General features: G+C 43.2%; 1 protein-coding gene across 5 annotated transcripts in view; it reads right to left on the bottom strand.

The window, feature by feature from the left end:
• EXTL3 (exostosin like glycosyltransferase 3) overlaps positions 1-18,687 on the bottom strand; it is a 242,058-nt gene that overhangs the window by 58,330 nt on the left and 165,041 nt on the right. Inside the window, exon 4 of one of the 5 annotated variants that reach the window (XR_006279658.1) lies at positions 827-1,050. The exons of 3 other annotated variants lie outside the window; for them this stretch is intronic. Coding sequence is in view for 1 of the 2 variants with exons in the window: in XM_043510073.1 (XP_043366008.1) it covers positions 17,653-17,763 (111 nt within the window). In the remaining variant the exon portion in view is untranslated. Of the gene's footprint in view, positions 1-826; positions 1,051-17,637; positions 17,764-18,687 lie in introns of those variants that run through there. One more of the 5 variants, XM_043510073.1, reaches the window with a different exon arrangement.

Raw genomic sequence — 18,687 nt, 5'->3', positions numbered from 1 at the left:
CTCGATCAAATGTCTGAGTTTACAAGCGAAAAGTTTCCTAACTGCCAGCCCTGCTCGTGCACCCTAGGATTTGACACACAAGCTGGGCTCTTTCCTGATCACATACTAATAGAAATAATAAGACTTCTGGCCTACAGGTATTATTGCAAAACCACTTTTCGGAGTAAAACTGTGCTTTAAGTTACTTGCTCGAGATCTTGCAGGGTGAGAGTGGCAAAGCTAGGAATAAAACTCAAATAATCCTTTGACATCACTGCCCTACCTCCAAAGAATGGAAAGGTGCTCTGATATGTTTATACAACCCTCTTTCTTCACACAGTCTACTGGGCTTTGATTGCTCACACACTGAACAAGAAACAGATTTAAACTAGTTTCATTCAGAGGGTGGGATCAGCTTTTCCAAAGCATGAGGACAAAAGCCCACTTTAAGGCCCTGATTGAGCAAAGTACTTAAGCACAAGTCTAACTTTCAGCATGGGAGCAGGCCCAGCAAAGTCAAAGAGATTACATACATGCTTAAAGTTAGGCATGCGTTTAAATACTTTGCTGAATTAGGGCCTTACCTGATATTTATGCAAAGCTACAAAGAAGTCCTAAAGGTGATACAGTCAAAAATCTGACCAAATAGTGCAATCAAGACTCCCGGAACACTTCTGTCCTTGACTCACTGTGACCTAGACTGAGTTACTTTACTTTAAGTTCTTCGCCTCAGTTGGCCTATATAAACACACTTCACTTTGGTAAGAGTTACTAGTGATGATGTGCAAGCCAGTAAGAACACATCCTTCTCACATCCCCAGTTGACGCTGCAGGGCTGGCATCTTACTTGTCAAAGGAGCACATCTGAGCTGGAGTCGCTGAAAGATGAACACGGAACCCGACCAGGCCAGTTCTACAGCCATTTTTCCAGAGTAGAGAGAGACTCCACAAGGTGAGGTGAGGTCTGTCCATGAAAGAAATCATGGCAGTTAAAGTAGTAAAGTTTCACCCTTCTGTTCTTGGCCGAAATCTGCATCCATCCTTGTTGTACAACATAGGTGGTGGTGTTGCCTACAAGTAATTTGCAAAGCACTTTAATATCCTTGTGGCAGAATTGTGCTATAAGTATAAAATCTCAGTATTACAACAACTGCACTGCATAGTATGCAGCATTTGCACAGGGATTCTCTGAATAAGAGGTTTGGAAATCTTTCCCCCCCACTGTTTAACAAGTGCCATTGCGAGGGTCAACGTGACCAAGCAAATAGATTTGTCATTGCAGTAACACCTCTGGATTAGAAATTGTCAGGGGATTATTTCTTTTTGAACTAGTATCTAAATTGAACAAATTTTCCAGGCCGGCTACTGAGCCAGAGGGAAAAGGACATTATGTCGCTGGAACTAGATGCACAGATCAAAGCTAGCTACTTATTCTATAACAAAGCTGAGGGAAAGGATTAGTCACTGACAAGAGCTACAGTAGCTGGCATCAGCAGTGAACCCAGCTAAATTGCTCATAAGTGCCTACAAGTGCACACAAAAACCCAAGAGGAAGAGGGGAAAACAGAAGGCTGCAACACTATTATAGCTGCCGCTCTACTACGAATAGGGCCAGTCTGTACAATGCTGATCATTCCCGAGAGAGAGCGAGAGAGGGGCTGGAAATTCACAAGAAGAGACAGGTGTTAAAAGCTATTTATGATCAAGGTATAATCTCAGAGAACGGGTGAGTGATTTACAGAAATATTAGTATATGGGCCTAGAGTGACTCTTGTCTCAAGATAAGTGGAACACCCCCCCCAACCTCATTAGCTTCATTTCACAGGTCTCCCATGCTGAGGAACCAGAACGCAACATTCCAGATAGCAGAGTCAGGCGATGCGAACTTATCATAAATTTGATTTATGTGAATTTCCCCCATACCCAGGATTTTAAAGCAAGTCACTAGATCCCTGAATGGGACTATTTTTTTAAAATCCCACTTCCATCCCACCCCACTATACACACTCCCACTCGCTCCTGCATTGTTTCTTGCATGTTTATCTGGCTTTCACCTTCAAAAACTTTAGATTCTGCAAATCCAAAAAGACTCACAGGTTCCTTCATGCTACTAAGAAAAAGTCTGTTAATGTATTTTTTATATCAAATTCAGAGAAATTTTTACCACTAAAAGAATAAAACAAATCTTGCTTAAACCATGTAAAAAAAATACTTTAACTCCTGTTACGTTAGCAACAAGAAGAAAGTCAAGGAAAGTGTAAGCCCCTACTGAATGAGGGAGGCAGCCTAGTGACAGAGGATGTGGAAAAGCTAATGTACTCAATGCTTTTTTTGCCTTTGTCTTCATGAACAAGGTCAGCTCCCAGACTACTGCACTGGGCAGCACAGCATGGGGAGGAGGTGACCAGCCCCCTGTGGAGAAAGAAGTGGTTCGGGACTATTTAGAAAAGTTGGACAAACACAAGTCCATGGGGCCAGATGCACTGCATCCGAGAGTGCTAAAGGAGTTGGCAGATGTGATTGCAGAGCCATTGGCCATTATCTTTGAAAACTCATGGTGATCGGGGGAGGTCCCAGACGACTGGAAAAAGGCTAATGTAATGCCCATCTTTAAAAAAGGGAAGGAGGATCCGGGAAACTACAGGCCAGTCAGCCTCACCTCAGTCCCTGGAAAAATCATGGAGCAGGTCCTCAAGGAATCAATTCTGAAGCACTTAGAGGAAAGTGATCAGGAACAGTCAGCATGGATTCACCAAGGGCAAGTCATGCCTGATTAATCTAATTGCCTTCTATGATGAGATCACTGGCTCTGTGGATGAGGGGAAAGCAGTGGAGGTGTTATTCCTTGACTTTAGCAAAGCTTTTGACACGGTCTTCCACAGTATTCTTGCCAGCAAGTTAAAGTAGTATGGGCTGGATGAATGGACTATAAGGTGGATAGAAAGCTGGCTAGATGGTTGGGCTCAACGGGTAGTGATCAATGGCTCCATGTCAAGTTGGCAGCCGGTATCAAGCGGAGTGCCCCAAGGGTCGGTCCTGGGGCCGGTTTTGTTCACCATCTTCATTAATGATCTGGAGGATGGCATGGATTGCACCCTCAGCAAGTTTGCAGATGACACTAATCTGGGAGGAGAGGTAGATACGCTGGAGGGTAGGGACAGGATACAGAGGGACCTAGACAAATGAGAGGATTGGGCCAAAAGAAATCTGATGAGGTTCAACAAGTGCAGAGTCCTGCACTTAGCACGGAAGAATCCCATGCACCGCTACAGACTAGGGACCGAATGGCTAGGCAGCAGTTCTGCAGAAAAGGCCCTAGGGGTTATAGTGGATGAGAAGCTGGATATGAGTCAACAATTTGCCCCTGTTGCCAAGAAGGCCAATGGCATTTTGGGATATATAAGTAGGGGCATTGCCAGCAGATCAAGGGACGTGATCGTTCCCCTCTATTTGACATTGGTGAGGCCTCATCTGGAGTACTGTGTCCACAGTACAAGAAGCATGTGGAAAAATTGGAAAACATCCAGCGGAGGGCAACAAAAATGATTAGGGGACTGGAACACATGACTTACGAGGAGAGGCTGAGGGAACTGGGATTGTTTAGTCTGAGGAAGAGAAGAATGAGGCGGGATTTGATAGCTGCTTTCAACTACCTGAAAGAGGGTTCCAAAGAGGATGGATCTAGACTGTTTTCAGTGGTAGCAGATGACAGAACGAGGAGTAATGATCTCAAGTTGAAGGGGGGAGGTTTAGGTTGGATATTAGGAAAAACTTTTTCACTAGGAGGGTGGTGAAGCACTGGAATGCGTTACCTAGGGAGGTGGTGGAATCTCCTTCCTTGGAAGTTTTTGAGGTCAGGCTTGACAAAGCCCTGTCTGGGATGATTTAGTTGGAGATTGGTCCTGCTTTGAGCAGGGGGTGGGACTAGATGACCTCCTGAGGGCCCTTCCAATCCTGATATTCTATAATTCTATAATACACATCAAACCTCTTTCTATCCCTTGTTTAAATTTAAGTATCTAAACCTTTATTTAAAAAGATTTAGAATTTTCCCGCAAATTACCGCAGTCTGTGTTTTTTGCCCACCCAACCCCCCACCCCCTGCAACAAAGTTCATAGTTCATAGAATATTAGGGTTGGAAGGGACCTCAGGAAGTCATCTAGTCCAACCCCCTGCTCAAAGCAGGACCAATCCCCAACTAAATCATCCCAGACAGGGCTTTGTCAAGCCTGACCTTAAAAACTTCTAAAGGAGATTCCACCTCCTCCCAAGGTAACACATTCCAGTGTTTCACCACCCTCCTAGTGAAAAAGTTTTCTTAATATCCAACATAAACCTACCCCACTTCAACTTGAGACCATTACTCCTTGTTCTGTCATCCGCTACCACTGAAAACAGTCTAGATCCATCCTCTGTGGAACCCCCTTTCAGGTAGTTGAAAGCAGCTATCAAAAACCCGCTCATTCATCTCTTCTGCAGACTAAACAATCCCAGTTCTCTCAGCCTCTCCTCATGAGTCATGTGTTCCAGTCCCCTAATCATTTTTGTTGCCCTCCGCTGGATTCTTTCCAATTTTTCCACATCCTTCTTGTAGTGTGGGGCCCAAAACTGGACACAGTACTTCAGATGAGGCTTCACCAATGTTGAATAGAGGGGAACAATTTCGTCCTTCGATCCACTGGCAATGCCCCTACTTATACAACCCAAAATGCCATTGGCCTTCTTGGCAACAACGGCACACTGTTGACTTATATCCAGCTTCTCATCCACTGTAACCCCTAGTTCCTTTTCTGCAGAACTGCTACGAGCCACTCGGTCCCTAGTCTGTAGCGGTACATGGGAGTCTTCCATCCTAAGTGCAGGACTCTGCACTTGTCCTTGTTGAACCTCATCCGATTTCTTTTGGCCCAGTCCTCTAATTTATCTAGGTCCCTCTGTATCCTATCCCTACCCTCCAGCGTATCTACCTCTCCTCCCAGTTTAGTGTCATCTGCAAACTTGCTGAGGGTGCAATTCACACCATCCTCTCCCGCTATTATGGTAGCAGGTCCTATGGGATCCCAGTCCCGCTGCAGGGCTCTACCAGTCACTGCTGGGGCACATGGAGAGGTGCTACGCTAAATTGGCGCTGAACAGAGTAAAGAGTTGTAGATATTATCGGTGACCTGGCCCAAAATCCACGTGGTAACACAACCAAACTTCTAGAGGAGCACAGAATGTAGACTGTAAGCTCTTCAGAGCATATCTGCATTTTACTCTGTCTCTACAGTTCCCAGAACAATAGAGTTAGAACCTCTAGAAACCTCCTAGCTCGCCCTCACCTCCAAAAACCGTGAGGTTCCATGGCTGCCATCATTGTTTACTCTGCTTACGTGTTTTCCCTGCCCCCACCCTGTGCCTGTCTGGTTTATTTCGATTGTAAGCTTTAGTGGATAGTCCCTGACCTGAACTCTTGTGTTTGTACAGCATCTAGCACAACATGGGCCCATTCTTGGTTGGTCCTTTGGCACTACTATAATAAACACGATTAATACTATTTTAATACATTAATAATAATGTAGGCACCTGGCCAATGGGAATTTGTCTGAGTCTAAGCCAGTAGTTTTCAATCTTTTTTCATCTGCGGACCCCAAAAAATTTCAAATGGAGGTGTGGATCCCTTTGGAAATCTTAGGCATAGTGTGTGGACCCCAGAAGTCCACGGACCACAGATTGAAAACCACTGATCTAAGCCTTTCACACAGACCACTAAGCAGCCATCAAATGGTTAGAAAATTACTATTGCTAATGGCCTGGTCAGAATGGGAATTGATAACCAAGAAATGAAAGGTTCTAGCCATCCAAGTACTCCTCTCAAGATACATTGCTGAAGTATTCCCTCACAGAAGATCAGACCAACAGGAGTCACCTCACAGTGAACCAGCAGTCCAAGTAGGTTTCTAATGACCAAAATTAAAAAAAAAAATTTAAAAAAATGGAAACCAACATTATTTGGAGCCCACCAGAGATCACTGTTAATCACCTTGCTGTGTTGTTGAGTTTAACAAAGCACCTGTGTCAGGGGCAATTTTACCCTTTCAGGAACTTTGAGATGGGCTGCTGGGTTCTCCAATGATGTTTGGTGGGTAAGCTCCTTGAGGCTGTTAATGCACTAAAGTAAAAGAGTGTTTTTCTACCTTTTCATGTTGGTGACTCTTTATTCAAAGTAAAACATTTTCACAACCCCCTTAACATTTACTATAAAAATATCAATGGTAACGATAAGCCTATATAATTGTGTATGTTTCACGAGGTTGACAGAGAATACCCGAACTTGAATAAGGATGTACAGGGAGTGGAGGGAATGACATTCTTTGTTTTATATCATAATAAAATTTTCAACACCTGGTGGCCTCCCTGATTGCCTTTCACAACCCCACTGGGAGTCATGATTCACAGATTGAGAAACAATGGGGTAAAAAGTTTAACTGAGAAGGCAAGGGGGCTGCTGCAAGTCATAATGAGCTTTCCCATCTTAAACTCTGGTCCTTGAGTTTCAAGTATACTTCCAAAGGGGAAATTGATCACTTAATTGCTGCCTTAGAGAATTGGTTACTGTTCGTCTGCAAGCTGTTCCAAGGTTTAACCATCATTGTCATTTCTATTTTGGCCTTTGGGGTTAGCCCACCAAAACCAGGGGATCTCTAAAACTGGCTAGCTACCCTTTTTAAAGCAAACAGTGACCATTCTTTTCAGAAGGTTAATGCCTGCTCAATCCAACATGTTCCATGTCTTTTAATTTTTCAGAATTAACAGCACACTGGAAGAAAATGGGGAACTGAAGTCCCTCTCTATTTTGCTCTCTGCCATGTTCTTGGTCAGAAAACAGCCTTTTTCAACCTGCTTGAAGTCTGAGAGATATGTGGTGAGCAGAGCTGGATTACACAAGCCAGAGCATGTGCCAATATTGGAGGACCACATTTGAAACACTGCAAACACTTGCTTGGTTTGATTATTATTCAGTCTATATTAATTCTCATATACAATGCTACCAGAGAGTGGGAAGGTGCTTTAGTGATGAGGAAAAGAGGATCACTTCAAGGCATTGAGTACACAGATGGTCTGGTCTGGAGCAAGAGTCGAAACGTAAAAAATTTTGGTTCAGTTCCAGTTCAGGTTCTTCAATATTGCTTAATTCACTAGTTTGGTTCTGGTTCAGACAAACTTAGAATGGTGGTTTGGTAACCAGTTAAACCACTTTGAACCTGTTTGAACCAGTTCAGATACATTTCCTGCAGATAAATGTCACACACTTGTATGCTTGCAGTGTAACCACTAGCAAAAGAATACAATGATAAATATTTCTTTCACTGTAGAAAAGTTATTTATTTTTTAGGCAAGTTATCTGCAGTCATATTTCATATTAATGCCCTTTCTACACTGACAAAAACAGCAAACACAATGTTAGCCAATTGATATAGTTCAGGTCTTGTTCTTTGTTGCTCCCAGTAGTGAAGAATATTTTCAGTTTTATTGAGATGAAGCTTATCAATAAAAGAATCCAGGAAGGACCTTACTTTGACCAAAATTTGTCTCTTGGACTTCTCACATGCTTAAGGTCATCAACTGCCTGTCCAAACATGTCTGCTTGAAAATTGGTCAGTTCATCATTTGGAATATCAGATTGTAATGATTCCCAATTAACCCATGTTAGTTAGATGAATTTTAACTTTTTCTTTGTCCTCATCTGAGAGAAGCAGATGGGGTCCAGGTAAATGTAGGATCGAAATGCATCACTGTCCAACAACATTTTCTCATGGCTCTTCATTGAGGCGAAAAGTGATTCAGTAAAAGGCAAAGAAAACAACTCTGATGTGTCCAGTTGGCATTTTAGACAGGCTCTGTAAGAGTAACTCAGAGTAAGTTGTTTTCATTGAAATACCTTTGCTTTTAATTTAGTAGGCATTAGTGCTGCCGTAATACTTTTGGTGGCCTTCCATTTCTCATTACTCATATAAAGGTCTTGGTTTGCAGAAGTGGCTGCCATATCCTCGCAAAAAATCCTTGAGTTCTACGAGTCTTTCAAGCACATCACATGTGAAATGCCATCTAGTTTGACAACCTAGGATTGGCTTATTTAAATTATGCGTTTTCATAAGCACCATAACTGCTTTTGCAAACCAAATATGCTTGCCCATCTGTATGGTTCACAAAGAATTCTTTCAAAGCATTCTCAACAGCAAGTTGCAAGCTATAAGCAGAACAGTAAGCTCCTCGAAGAGCAACACCACCAGCACCTGCCATGTTGAATTCTATCTCTTCAGTCACCTAAAACTGGTCTTGTTGTGCAACATCTCCTGGAGTCTCTTTTCCAAAAGAAAATCATCATTATTTTCCTCATCCTTTTCACTCTCGTTATCAGTTTCATATTTTTCCCCCTCTCCTTCCTGATCTGCAATCACACACTTGAAAGATTTGACCATACAATATTAGTGGCATTATCAGTGGTAATGCTATAGATCTGCTTCGGAGAAATTCCTTAACAGCTTATGACTGAGTATCAATGCCTTCAGGTGTTCAAAAGTGTGCCTCTCAGTGATCTGCTTCTTAACAAGTGTGCAGAAATTATGTTTTCCATCTGTAATATACAGCATATTAACCCCTAAAACAGATCAAAATGAGTAAATCAACTTTCAAAGAAATAAACTTGCCCTTGACCGCCTGCTTAATTTTGTGATGTATTCTGGAATGCAAGGGCAATACATATGTCTTGAATATTTTCAGCATTTATTAACAGTTTATTGCCAAAACCTTCAAGAAGAGAATTAAAAATTCTTCAGAAGCCTGAATCTTGCAGCAGCTTAAAAGGTCTACCATTCACTGTTACTAATTCAAGGCAAGCTTCAGGTAAAGTAGACTCAGTCTTCACTTATTATCTCGCTTTTCAACATAGAATCTAGAGTACATTGGTTTAAGGGCAGATTAATTCTTTTGCACGGAAGGTTAGGATTATCATCATCATGTGAACTTGTCTCACTTGGGGATTGCTTCTCTTGAGTAACATCTGGGCAATGTCTTTGTATGTGCCGCTCTAAATTTGATGTGGGTATTCCCATATAACAATCCTGCAATTACCACCTTTACAAGTAGAAATTCTTGGCCTGGTCAAATGAGAAGAATTTTCTCACAGTATTTTTTTTTTTTTAAACCCTACCCATAGTTGCTTGAAGACTGTCTTCCATTTGAACATGTAGCCTGATGGTCATATCCTCAGTGTATCGTGGTCATCAGTGGAAGGGAAATGGAGTTAGGGCCTATGTTTCTGCAGTGACAGTTATCAAGGACACACCTGAGGGACTATTCATAGATACTAAGGTCAGAAGGGACCATTCTGATCATCCAGTCTGACCTCCTGCACAGCGCAGGCCACAGAATGTCACCCACCCACTCCTATGAAAAACCTCACCCATGTCTGAGCTATTGAAGTCCTTAAATCATGGTTCAAAACTTCAAGGAGCAGAGAAGCCTCCCTCCAGTCAACCATGCCACATGCTACAGAGGAAGGCAAAAAAACCTCCAGGGCCTCTCCAATCTGCCCTGGAGGAAAATTCCTTCCCGACCCCAAATATGGCAATCAGCTAAACCCTGAGCACATGGGCAAGATTCACCAGCCAGATACCCAGGAAAGAATTTTCTATAGTAAATCAGATCTCATCCATCTAATATCCCATCTCAGGGGATTTGGCCTATTTACCCTGAATATTTAAAGATCAATTACTTACCAAAATCCCATTATCCCATCATACCATCTCCTCCATAAACTTATCGAGTCAAATCTTAAAACCAGATAGATCTTTTGCCCCCACTGCTTCCCTTGGAAGGTTATTCCAAAACTTCACTCCTCTGATGGTTAAAAACCTTCGTCTGATTTCAAGTCTAAACTTCCTGGTGGCCAGTTTATACCCATTTGTTCTTGTGTCCACATTGGTGCTGAGCTGAAATAATTCCTCTCCCTCTCCTATATTTATCCCTCTGATATATTTATAGAGAGCAATCATATCTCCCCTCAACCTTCTTTTAGTTAGGCTAAACAAGCCCAGCTCCTTAAGTCTCCTTTCATAAGACAAGTTTTCCATTCCTCGGATCATCCTAGTAGCCCTTCTCTGTACCTGCTCCAGTTTGAATTCATCCTTTTTAAACATGGGAGACCAGACCTGCACACAGTATTCTAGGTGAGGTCTCACCAGTGCCTTGTATAACGGTACTAAAACCTCCTTATCCCTACTGGAAATGCCTCTCCTGATGCATCCCAAAACCGCATTAGCTTTTTTCACAGCCATATCACATTGGCAGCTCATAGTCATCCTATGATCAACCAATACTCCAAGGTCCTTCTCCTCTTCCGTTACTTCTAATTGATGCGTCCCCAACTTATAACTAAAATTCTTGTTATTAATCCCTAAATGCATAACCTTACACTTCTCACTATTAAATTTCATCCTATTACTATTACTCCAGTTTACAAGGTCATCCAGATCCTCCTGTATAATATCCCGATCCTTCTCCGAATTGGCAATACCTCCCAGCTTTGTATCATCTGCAAACTTTATTAGCACACTCCCACTTTTTGTGCCAAGGTCAGTAACAAAAAGATTAAATAAGATTGGTCCCAAAACCGATCCCTGAGGAACTCCACTGGTAATCTCCCTCCAACCTGACAGTTCGCCTTTCAGTAGGACCCGTTGCAGTCTCCCCTTTAACCAATTCCTTATCCACCTTTTGATGTTCATATTGATCCTCATCTTCTCCAATTTAACTAATAATTCCCCATGTGGCACGGTATCAAATGCCTTACTGAAATCTAGGTAAATTAGATCCACTGCATTTCCTTTATCTAAAAAATCTGTTACTTTTTCAAAAAAGGAGATTAGGTTGGTTTGGCACGATCTACCTTTTGTAAAACCATGTTGTATTTTGTCCCATTTACCATTGACTTCAATGTCCTTAACTAATTTCTCCTTCAAAATTTTTTCCAGGACCTTGCATACTACAGATGTCAAACTAACTGGCCTGTAGTTACCCGGATCACGTTTTTTTCCTTTCTTAAAAATAGGAACTATATTAGCAATTCTCCAATCATTCGGTACTATTCCTGAGTTTACAGATTCATTAAAAATTCTTGCTAATGGGCTTGCAATTTCAGGTGCCAATTCCTTTAATATTCTTGGATGAAGATTATCTGGGCCCCCCGATTTAGTCCCATTAAGCTGTTTCAGTTTCGCTTCTACCTCTGATATGGTAATATCTACCTCTATATCCTCCTTCCCATTTGTCATGCTACCATTATCCCAGAGATCCTCTTTAGCCTTATTAAAGACTGAGGCAAAGTATTTGTTTAGATATTGGGCCATGCCTAGATTATCTTTAACCTCTGCTCCATCCTCAGTGTTAAGCGGCCCCACTTCTTCCTTCTTAGTTTTCTTCTTATTTATATGGCTATAAAACCTTTTACTATTGGTTTTAATTCCCTTTGCAAGGTCCAACTCTACTCGACTTTTAGCCTCTCTCACTTTAACCCTACATCTTCTGACCTCAATTAGGTAGCTTTCCTTGCTGATCCCTCCCATCTTCCACTCCCTGTATGCTTTCTGCTTCTTCTTAATCACCTCTCTAAGATGCTTGCTCATCCAGCTTGGTCTACAACTCCTTCCTATGAATTTTTTCCCCTTTCTTGGGATACAGGCTTCCGATAGCTTCTGCAGTTTTGATTTAAAGTAATCCCAGGCCTCCTCTACCTTTAGATCCATAAGTTCTTCAGTCCAATCCACTTCCCTAACTAATTTCCTTAATTTTTGAAAGTCAGCCCTTTTGAAATCAAAAACCCTAGTTGCAGATTTATTTTTGTTAATCCTTCCATTTAGTTTGAACTGAATTAGCTCATGATCACTTGAGCCAAGATTGTCCCCTACAACCATTTCTTCTATGAGGTCCTCGCTACTCACCAAAATTAAATCTAAAATGGCATCCCCTCTAGTCGGTTCAGCAACTACTTGATGAAGGAATCTATCAGCTATCGCATCTAGGAAAATCTGAGCCCTATTATTATTATTAGCACTGGTCCTCCAGTCTATATCTGGGAAGTTAAAGTCTCCCATGATCACGCAGTTTCCATTAGTATATACTTGATTAAAGACATTAAAAAGGGCTCTATCCATATCCACATTAGATCCCGGAGGTCTATAGCACACCCCAAGCACTATCGTAGGAGAGGCTTTACTAGTTTTCTTCCCCAATGTAATTTTTGCCCAGACGGACTCTGTCTTATCCATTGCATTGCTTCTTATTTCTTTACATTCTACCTCATCATTGATATACAATGCTACTCCACCCCCTTTACCTTTGTTTCTGTCTTTCCTAAACAGCACATACCCTTCAATACCTGTAGTCCAGTCATGACTACTATTCCACCATGTTTCTGTTATCCCTATAATATCTGGTTTCACTTCCTGCACCAGTAGCTCTAGTTCCTCCATTTTGTTACCTAGACTCCTCGCATTGGTGTACAAACATCTTAATTTTTGCTGTTTGGACTCGCTCACATTTTGTACCCTATTAGGCACAGTCATTCTACAGCCAGTATAACCTATTAGACTAATATCCACACCGCCCTCGCTCCTTATATACATTCTCCTACCCATGGCTGTATCCTTTCTTACTTCATCTTCTTCCCTCTCAGTGCTAAAATCTGGCGTGGAGATTTTCTGGACATCTCCCAACCATCTCCCCCAAATTCCTAATTTAAAGCTCTCTTTATCAGTTGTGCCAGCCTCGATCCTAGAAGTCTATTTCCTTCCCTACTCAGATGAAGTCCATCCCGAGAGAACTGACGTCTGTCCGTGAATGCCTCCCAGTGGCCATACATCCCAAAGCCCTCCTTATAGCACCACTGCCTAAGCCATCTGTTGACAGTCATAATCTTGTCAGACCTTTGTTGCCCTTCTCTAGGAACAGGAAGGATCCCGCTAAGATCACCTGAGCCTCAATTTCCTTAAGCGTCTTCCCCAGCCTAGCATAGTCTCCCTTGATACTTTCCAGCGAGAATCTGGCTGTATCATTTGTTCCCACATGAAGGATAATTAGGGGATTCTTTCCCGCTCCCTTTAGGATCCTTTTCAACCTCAGGTCTACATCCCGTATCTTAGCACCTGGAAGACAGCACACCCTTCTATTCTCAGGATCAGCTCTAGTTACAGGCCTTCCATGGGCAGTCCTCTACTTGGCAAAACAGACAGGAGAACTACCAATCCCAGAACCCCTCTCTTTCCCCCTCCTTCCTCTCTTCTCATCTGCTTCAATGGCTTCCTGGAAAGTGTGGTCTCTGTCCTTTCTCTCTAGGCTTGGAACAGCACCTGATTATTGCACCTGTTATTTTGAACCAGCTACTGGTTTTTGTTTTATTGGCTTTGGTTTCAGTTTGGGTTCAATGTGATAGAGGTTTTCAGTTCGGGTTCAGTTCCGGTTCCCTCAAAAAACCTCTCTGAATCCGATTGATCTCAGGTTCAGGTTGACTCCCTGGTTTTTATTACTATTTGCAAGGGTTGGGTGAGTGGTCTGTCTTTTTGAGATGGTTTATTTTGTTTCCCTTAACCCCTCAACTGGATGAAAAGGGCTCTCGGGGAATTGCAAAGCAGGGAATGTTATTCCTTGCCATTCCCTGTTCACTGTTTAGGGATCCCTGAGAGGGGAGATCCTGAAAGGGGAAGTTGGGAACCTCCTCTACAACCTCGGCAATATTTTATCCTTAATGACAAATTCTTTTTCTGAATTAGGGAATCTTTTCAGGATGTGCACACACCCATGCATGTGGGGCATGGGTAGAATGTGAAAGCTAACGCATCATCATCAATCTCTCTCTCTCTCCTAAGCTCTCCTGTGTTCTTAACTTCCATTCCACCTGTAAGAAAAGTTGTCCCTGTTTCAGGAGTTAACTGAACAGCACAGAGTGGCTGCACCTTACCTAAAGTCAGAGGAATGATTAGTATCTCCCAGTAAAGGAGATCTAATTTGAATGTGTTTATTTTTTCCCCTTTTCCCCCATAGCAGAGAAATAGCAGTTGCATTCTCTGTGGCTAAGTGCAACTGACATGGTGTTAAAAATTGTGGCAAAATTAAGAACACAAGACTAAGAACATAAGAACATAAAAATGGCCATACTGGCTCAGACCAAAGGTCCATCCAGCCCAGTATCCTGTCTGCTGACAGTGGCCAATGCCAGATGCCCGAGAGGGAGTGAACCTAACAGGTAATGATCTAAAAAATAAAAGGAGTACTTGTGGCACCTTAGAGACTAACAAATTTATTAGAGCATAAGCTTTCGTGAGCTACAGCTCACTTCATCGGATGCATTTGGTGGAGAATACTCCTGCCATCCATCTCCACCCTCTGACAAACAGAGGATAATGCAGCAGAGCTGAATCAGTGCTGATGGCTGCCAGAAAGGTTTAATCCCTCTTGCAAACTAGCTTTAGCCAAATGAATCAGGCAAATTTGCTGGATAACTCCTGATGCTAGAGACAGCATGATATCCAGGGCTGGGAAAACACTGCAGAAAAATGTTTGAATATGATCAAATTTTTAGATGCATTTGCATTGGCAAATTCACACCCCTCCAAGATCACTTTCAATGAAAATTCTGCTAATTCACAGTTCTACTCATACAAATACTTGAAGGAAGCATATTTTACACTCACATACATGAGAATTCTTACATGGTATTTTTACATGGGATGGGGAACTATTTTGCCATGAGAGAGGGCTCAATCTCTCAGAAGTCCCCACCAGAGCCCTGGCACAGACACACTTAAATTACATGGGGATCTGATCACATCCTTTCCAAATGGGAACATACATGCACACCCCCTCCTACTCTCTATGAATGAGACCAGGTAAAATATAATTTCAGCTCTGCACACAGCCTACAGACCTCAAAGTAGCCTGATTTTTCTAGGAATGTTGCTTCAGGCATGGAATATAAGGCTCAGAGAAAAAGGAAGAGGTTTAAAAGTAAAATGTGTTTCCTAACTTTGTTTACCTTCTCCCTCTCCATGAAAGATTCAAAGCCCCAGAGGCTTCTTCATGCCTTGCTCTTGATTGTAAATTACACTCCATAGGGAAACAGAAATTATACCATATGACTTTGTGAGACCAACCACAACTAAGCAGCACAGCTCAAATACCAAGTATCAAATACTCAATGAACTGTTTGTGATCAAACCATACAGGGAAAAAAATGACAGAATAAATTCAAGGACATGGCAATTTCTCCTAGGCATTCTGCAAGCAGAAAATATCACAACAAATTATTCACCGTAAATTATTTACTATGCTCTAGCAGCACGACTGGTGAACTTTTGGGATCATCTGGGAGGGAAGGACCTCTCGACCAACTGTGACAAAACACAACATGGAAGCAAACCTTACTAATTATCTGCACTGGATGCACAGGTTTCAGGATGCTTTCCTTCATCCTGTAATATGTGCTGACCCAGTGGCTTGTCGTTCAAGGTTATCAGTGGCTAGACTTTCAGCCCAGGATATACTATGCATGCTGCATTCTGTCTCATTACACTGTAATTTTCTTTACTTCAATAGCCTTCGGGTTTTAGGTGCTTTGATCAATGATCGCTTTAGCACAGCTGTATTATTGCTCTGTTCCTAGCAGTCATACAGTGCTAGTAATTGCTTGCATTGGAAGAGAGAAATGTTAAAAACGACAATTTTCTACCTGTAATTAAAATTAAGGCCAATTCTTGGCTCTCTGAATTTACTGGGCTATCTGCTCAATAGACCACAGTAAAGACATTCTACGCTGCTTCATAATCTGAATATCCGATATTCTTCCCTTGTAAAGGGATGAACTATACAGCTTGATAGGTTTTCCCCTCCTCCTCCACCTTTCACTTCTGTGATTCAATTCCAGCTAGCTGGCTGGGTTTATACTCTTATTTCATTAGCCCCACAGAAGAAGGGGGATTTTATAAAGCTAACTACTTTGACAGACTCCCAATATGAGTAAAAATGAAGTCAGGAAACAGACTGGCTAAGAAGTTCAAAAATATTCTTTTAATTTATGGCCTCCTCCTGCAAAGGATTAGGCTACGTCTACACTTAAACTGCTACAGCGGCACTGTGTCATCACTGCAGCTGCAGCGCTTCAGCGTAGCCACTTACTACCGCGACAAGAAGGGTTCTCCTGTCCCTGTAGTTCATCCACCTCCCCGAGAGGTGGTAACTAGAATGACGGAAGAGTTTTTCCATTGACCTAGCCCCGTCTTCCCTGGGGGATTTTCACACCCCTGAGTGATGTTGCTGGGTTGACTTAACTTTTTAGCATAGACCTGGCCTTACACACGTACTTAAGTTTACACGCTATTAGGAGTCCCATAGACTTTCAATGAGACTTAAGGCTCATGTACGTGAACAACTGATATGTGGCAAGCTGGGGTGTGAATCTACCCCACATTAGCCTGCACGAACTGACTGCCCATGTGGACCCTGCTGATGCTCCTTAATAGTTTGTTAGTGGGCTCTGATCTAGTCCTCTTTGAAACGGCTACATCAAAGCATATTAAACTGTTAATGCACATCAGCAGGGTTCATGCAAACAGTCTATGGCAAGCTAGTGCGGGGTAGATTCACGCCTCAGCTCTCCGCAAACTAAGCCTTTGTCTACACAGGACTTTCGTTGGTAAAACTTCTGTCGTTCCGGGGTGTAAAACCCCCCGCCACCGAACGACAAAAGTTTTACCGATGAAAAGTGCCAGTGTGAACAGAGCTTTGTCCATGGGAAAGCTCTCCTGATGACAAAGCTACCGCCGCTCTTTGGGGGTGAAATTGTTTTTTTTGTCGGCGGAAGAGCTCTCTCCCGCCGACAAAGAGCAGCTACACTGCACACCTTTTAGTGGCATGGCTATGTCGCTAAAAGGTGCGTAGTATAGACGTAAATGTTCCTGTAGAAAAGCCCTCAGGCCCCTAAGTATATATGGTATATTTTCAAAAAGGATTTATGAACTTATAAAGATCTTACTCCTTAGACCAGACGTCTCCAACCTTTTTACACCCAAGATCACTTTTTGAATCTAAGGGCAATCCAGGATCTTCCCCCCCACTTCCCTGAGGCTCCTCCCCTCCCTGCTCACTCCATCGCCCTCTCTCTCCGTTGCTCGCTCTCCCCCACCTTCACTCACTTTCACCAGGCTGGGATAGGGGATTGGGGTTCTGGAGGGGGTGAGGGGTGCAAGCTCTAGGAGGGAGTTTGGGTGCAGGAGGGGGCTCTGGGCTGAGACAGGGGATTGGGGTGCGGAAGGGGGTGTGGGCTCTGGGAGGGAGTTTGGGTGCAGGAGGGGAAAGAGTGTTGGGGTGCATGAGGGGATACAGGGTGCTGGCTCTGGGAGGGGGTCAGGGCTGGGGCAGGGGGGTAGGGTGCAGGAGGGGGTACAGGGTGCTGGCTTTTAGAGGGAGGTCAGGGCTGGGGCAGTGTTGGGGTGCATGAGAGGGTATGGGGTGCTGGCTCTGGGAGGGGGGTCAGGGCTGGGGCTTGGGGTGTGGGAGGGGGTTCGGGGTGCAGAAGGGGGTATGGAGTGCTGGTTCTGGGAGGGGGCTCAGGACTGGGGTGTGGCCTCCCGTCGGAGCACTTACCTCCAGAGGCTCCCGGTCAGCGGCGGGTGTAGCGAGGCGAAGGCAGGTTCCCTGCTTACCCCAGCCGCACACTGCTCCTGGAACGGACCAATATATCCCTGCGGCCTCTGGGGGCAGGGAGGCATGTGGCTCAGCATGCTGTCCCTCTCTGCAAGCACGACCCCGGCAGCTCTCCCGGCCAATGGGAGCTGCAGGGATGATGCTTGCGGGCAGGAGCAGTGCGTGGAGGGAGACCCCTGCTCTCCTGGCCACGCTGGCTACTTCCGCGAGTGGCGAGGGGCTGAGACAGGCAGGGAGTCTGCCATAGCAGCAGCACGCTGTGCTGTCAGAGATCACGATCGACTGGGAGATCCTCTGGGATCTACCAGTCAATCGTGATCGACCAGTTGGTGACCATTGCCTTAGACTGTAAATCTGTCACACTAGGATCCCTGTTCTCTAATGGTCTGTAAAGTGCAAGCAGGCCTCTGGCACTACATCAATAATGAATAAAATAATATTTGCAAGGAGAGAAAAATGGCTGGAATAATATAGAAAAGAGGTTGATCCAGAGAAAAACATTTTTTCTTTCACAAATGACACCCATTAGCAAGTCAAAAGAGAAAATCCGCCCCAGCCCCCACTGTCCAACTATGAAAGGGTTAATACTTTTTAAGCAGAACTGTTGCAAGAATTTCCCAAAATTCAAGCACTGGAGAGGACTAATGTGAAAGCTTATTTTGCAATTATCTGAGCAATTTTCTTTCCTTATTGTGTTTGGACCCTTTAAACACATGCAGAAGGATTTGTCAGAAATAATAATAAAATAAATATTAAAATCAATTAATATTTTTGCATGCATAATGTCCTAATCGCTCCAAAGTGCTATTATATTCAGAACTGCCTTGGCACAAAAACCACATTTAGTTTGTGCATTTAAGTGCCATCTTCCTCCTCTTTTTTTTTTTTTTAAACATTTGTAAAGCATTAGCCTTTTATTTTTCCTCTAAGCATGACTGGATTCAAACAACAGCAGCAGTGATGAAGAAACA

Source organism: Dermochelys coriacea, chromosome 3 (genome assembly GCF_009764565.3).
Source record: "Dermochelys coriacea isolate rDerCor1 chromosome 3, rDerCor1.pri.v4, whole genome shotgun sequence".
NCBI lineage: Eukaryota > Metazoa > Chordata > Testudines > Dermochelyidae > Dermochelys > Dermochelys coriacea.
This window is presented reverse-complemented; position numbering and strand designations above follow the sequence as displayed.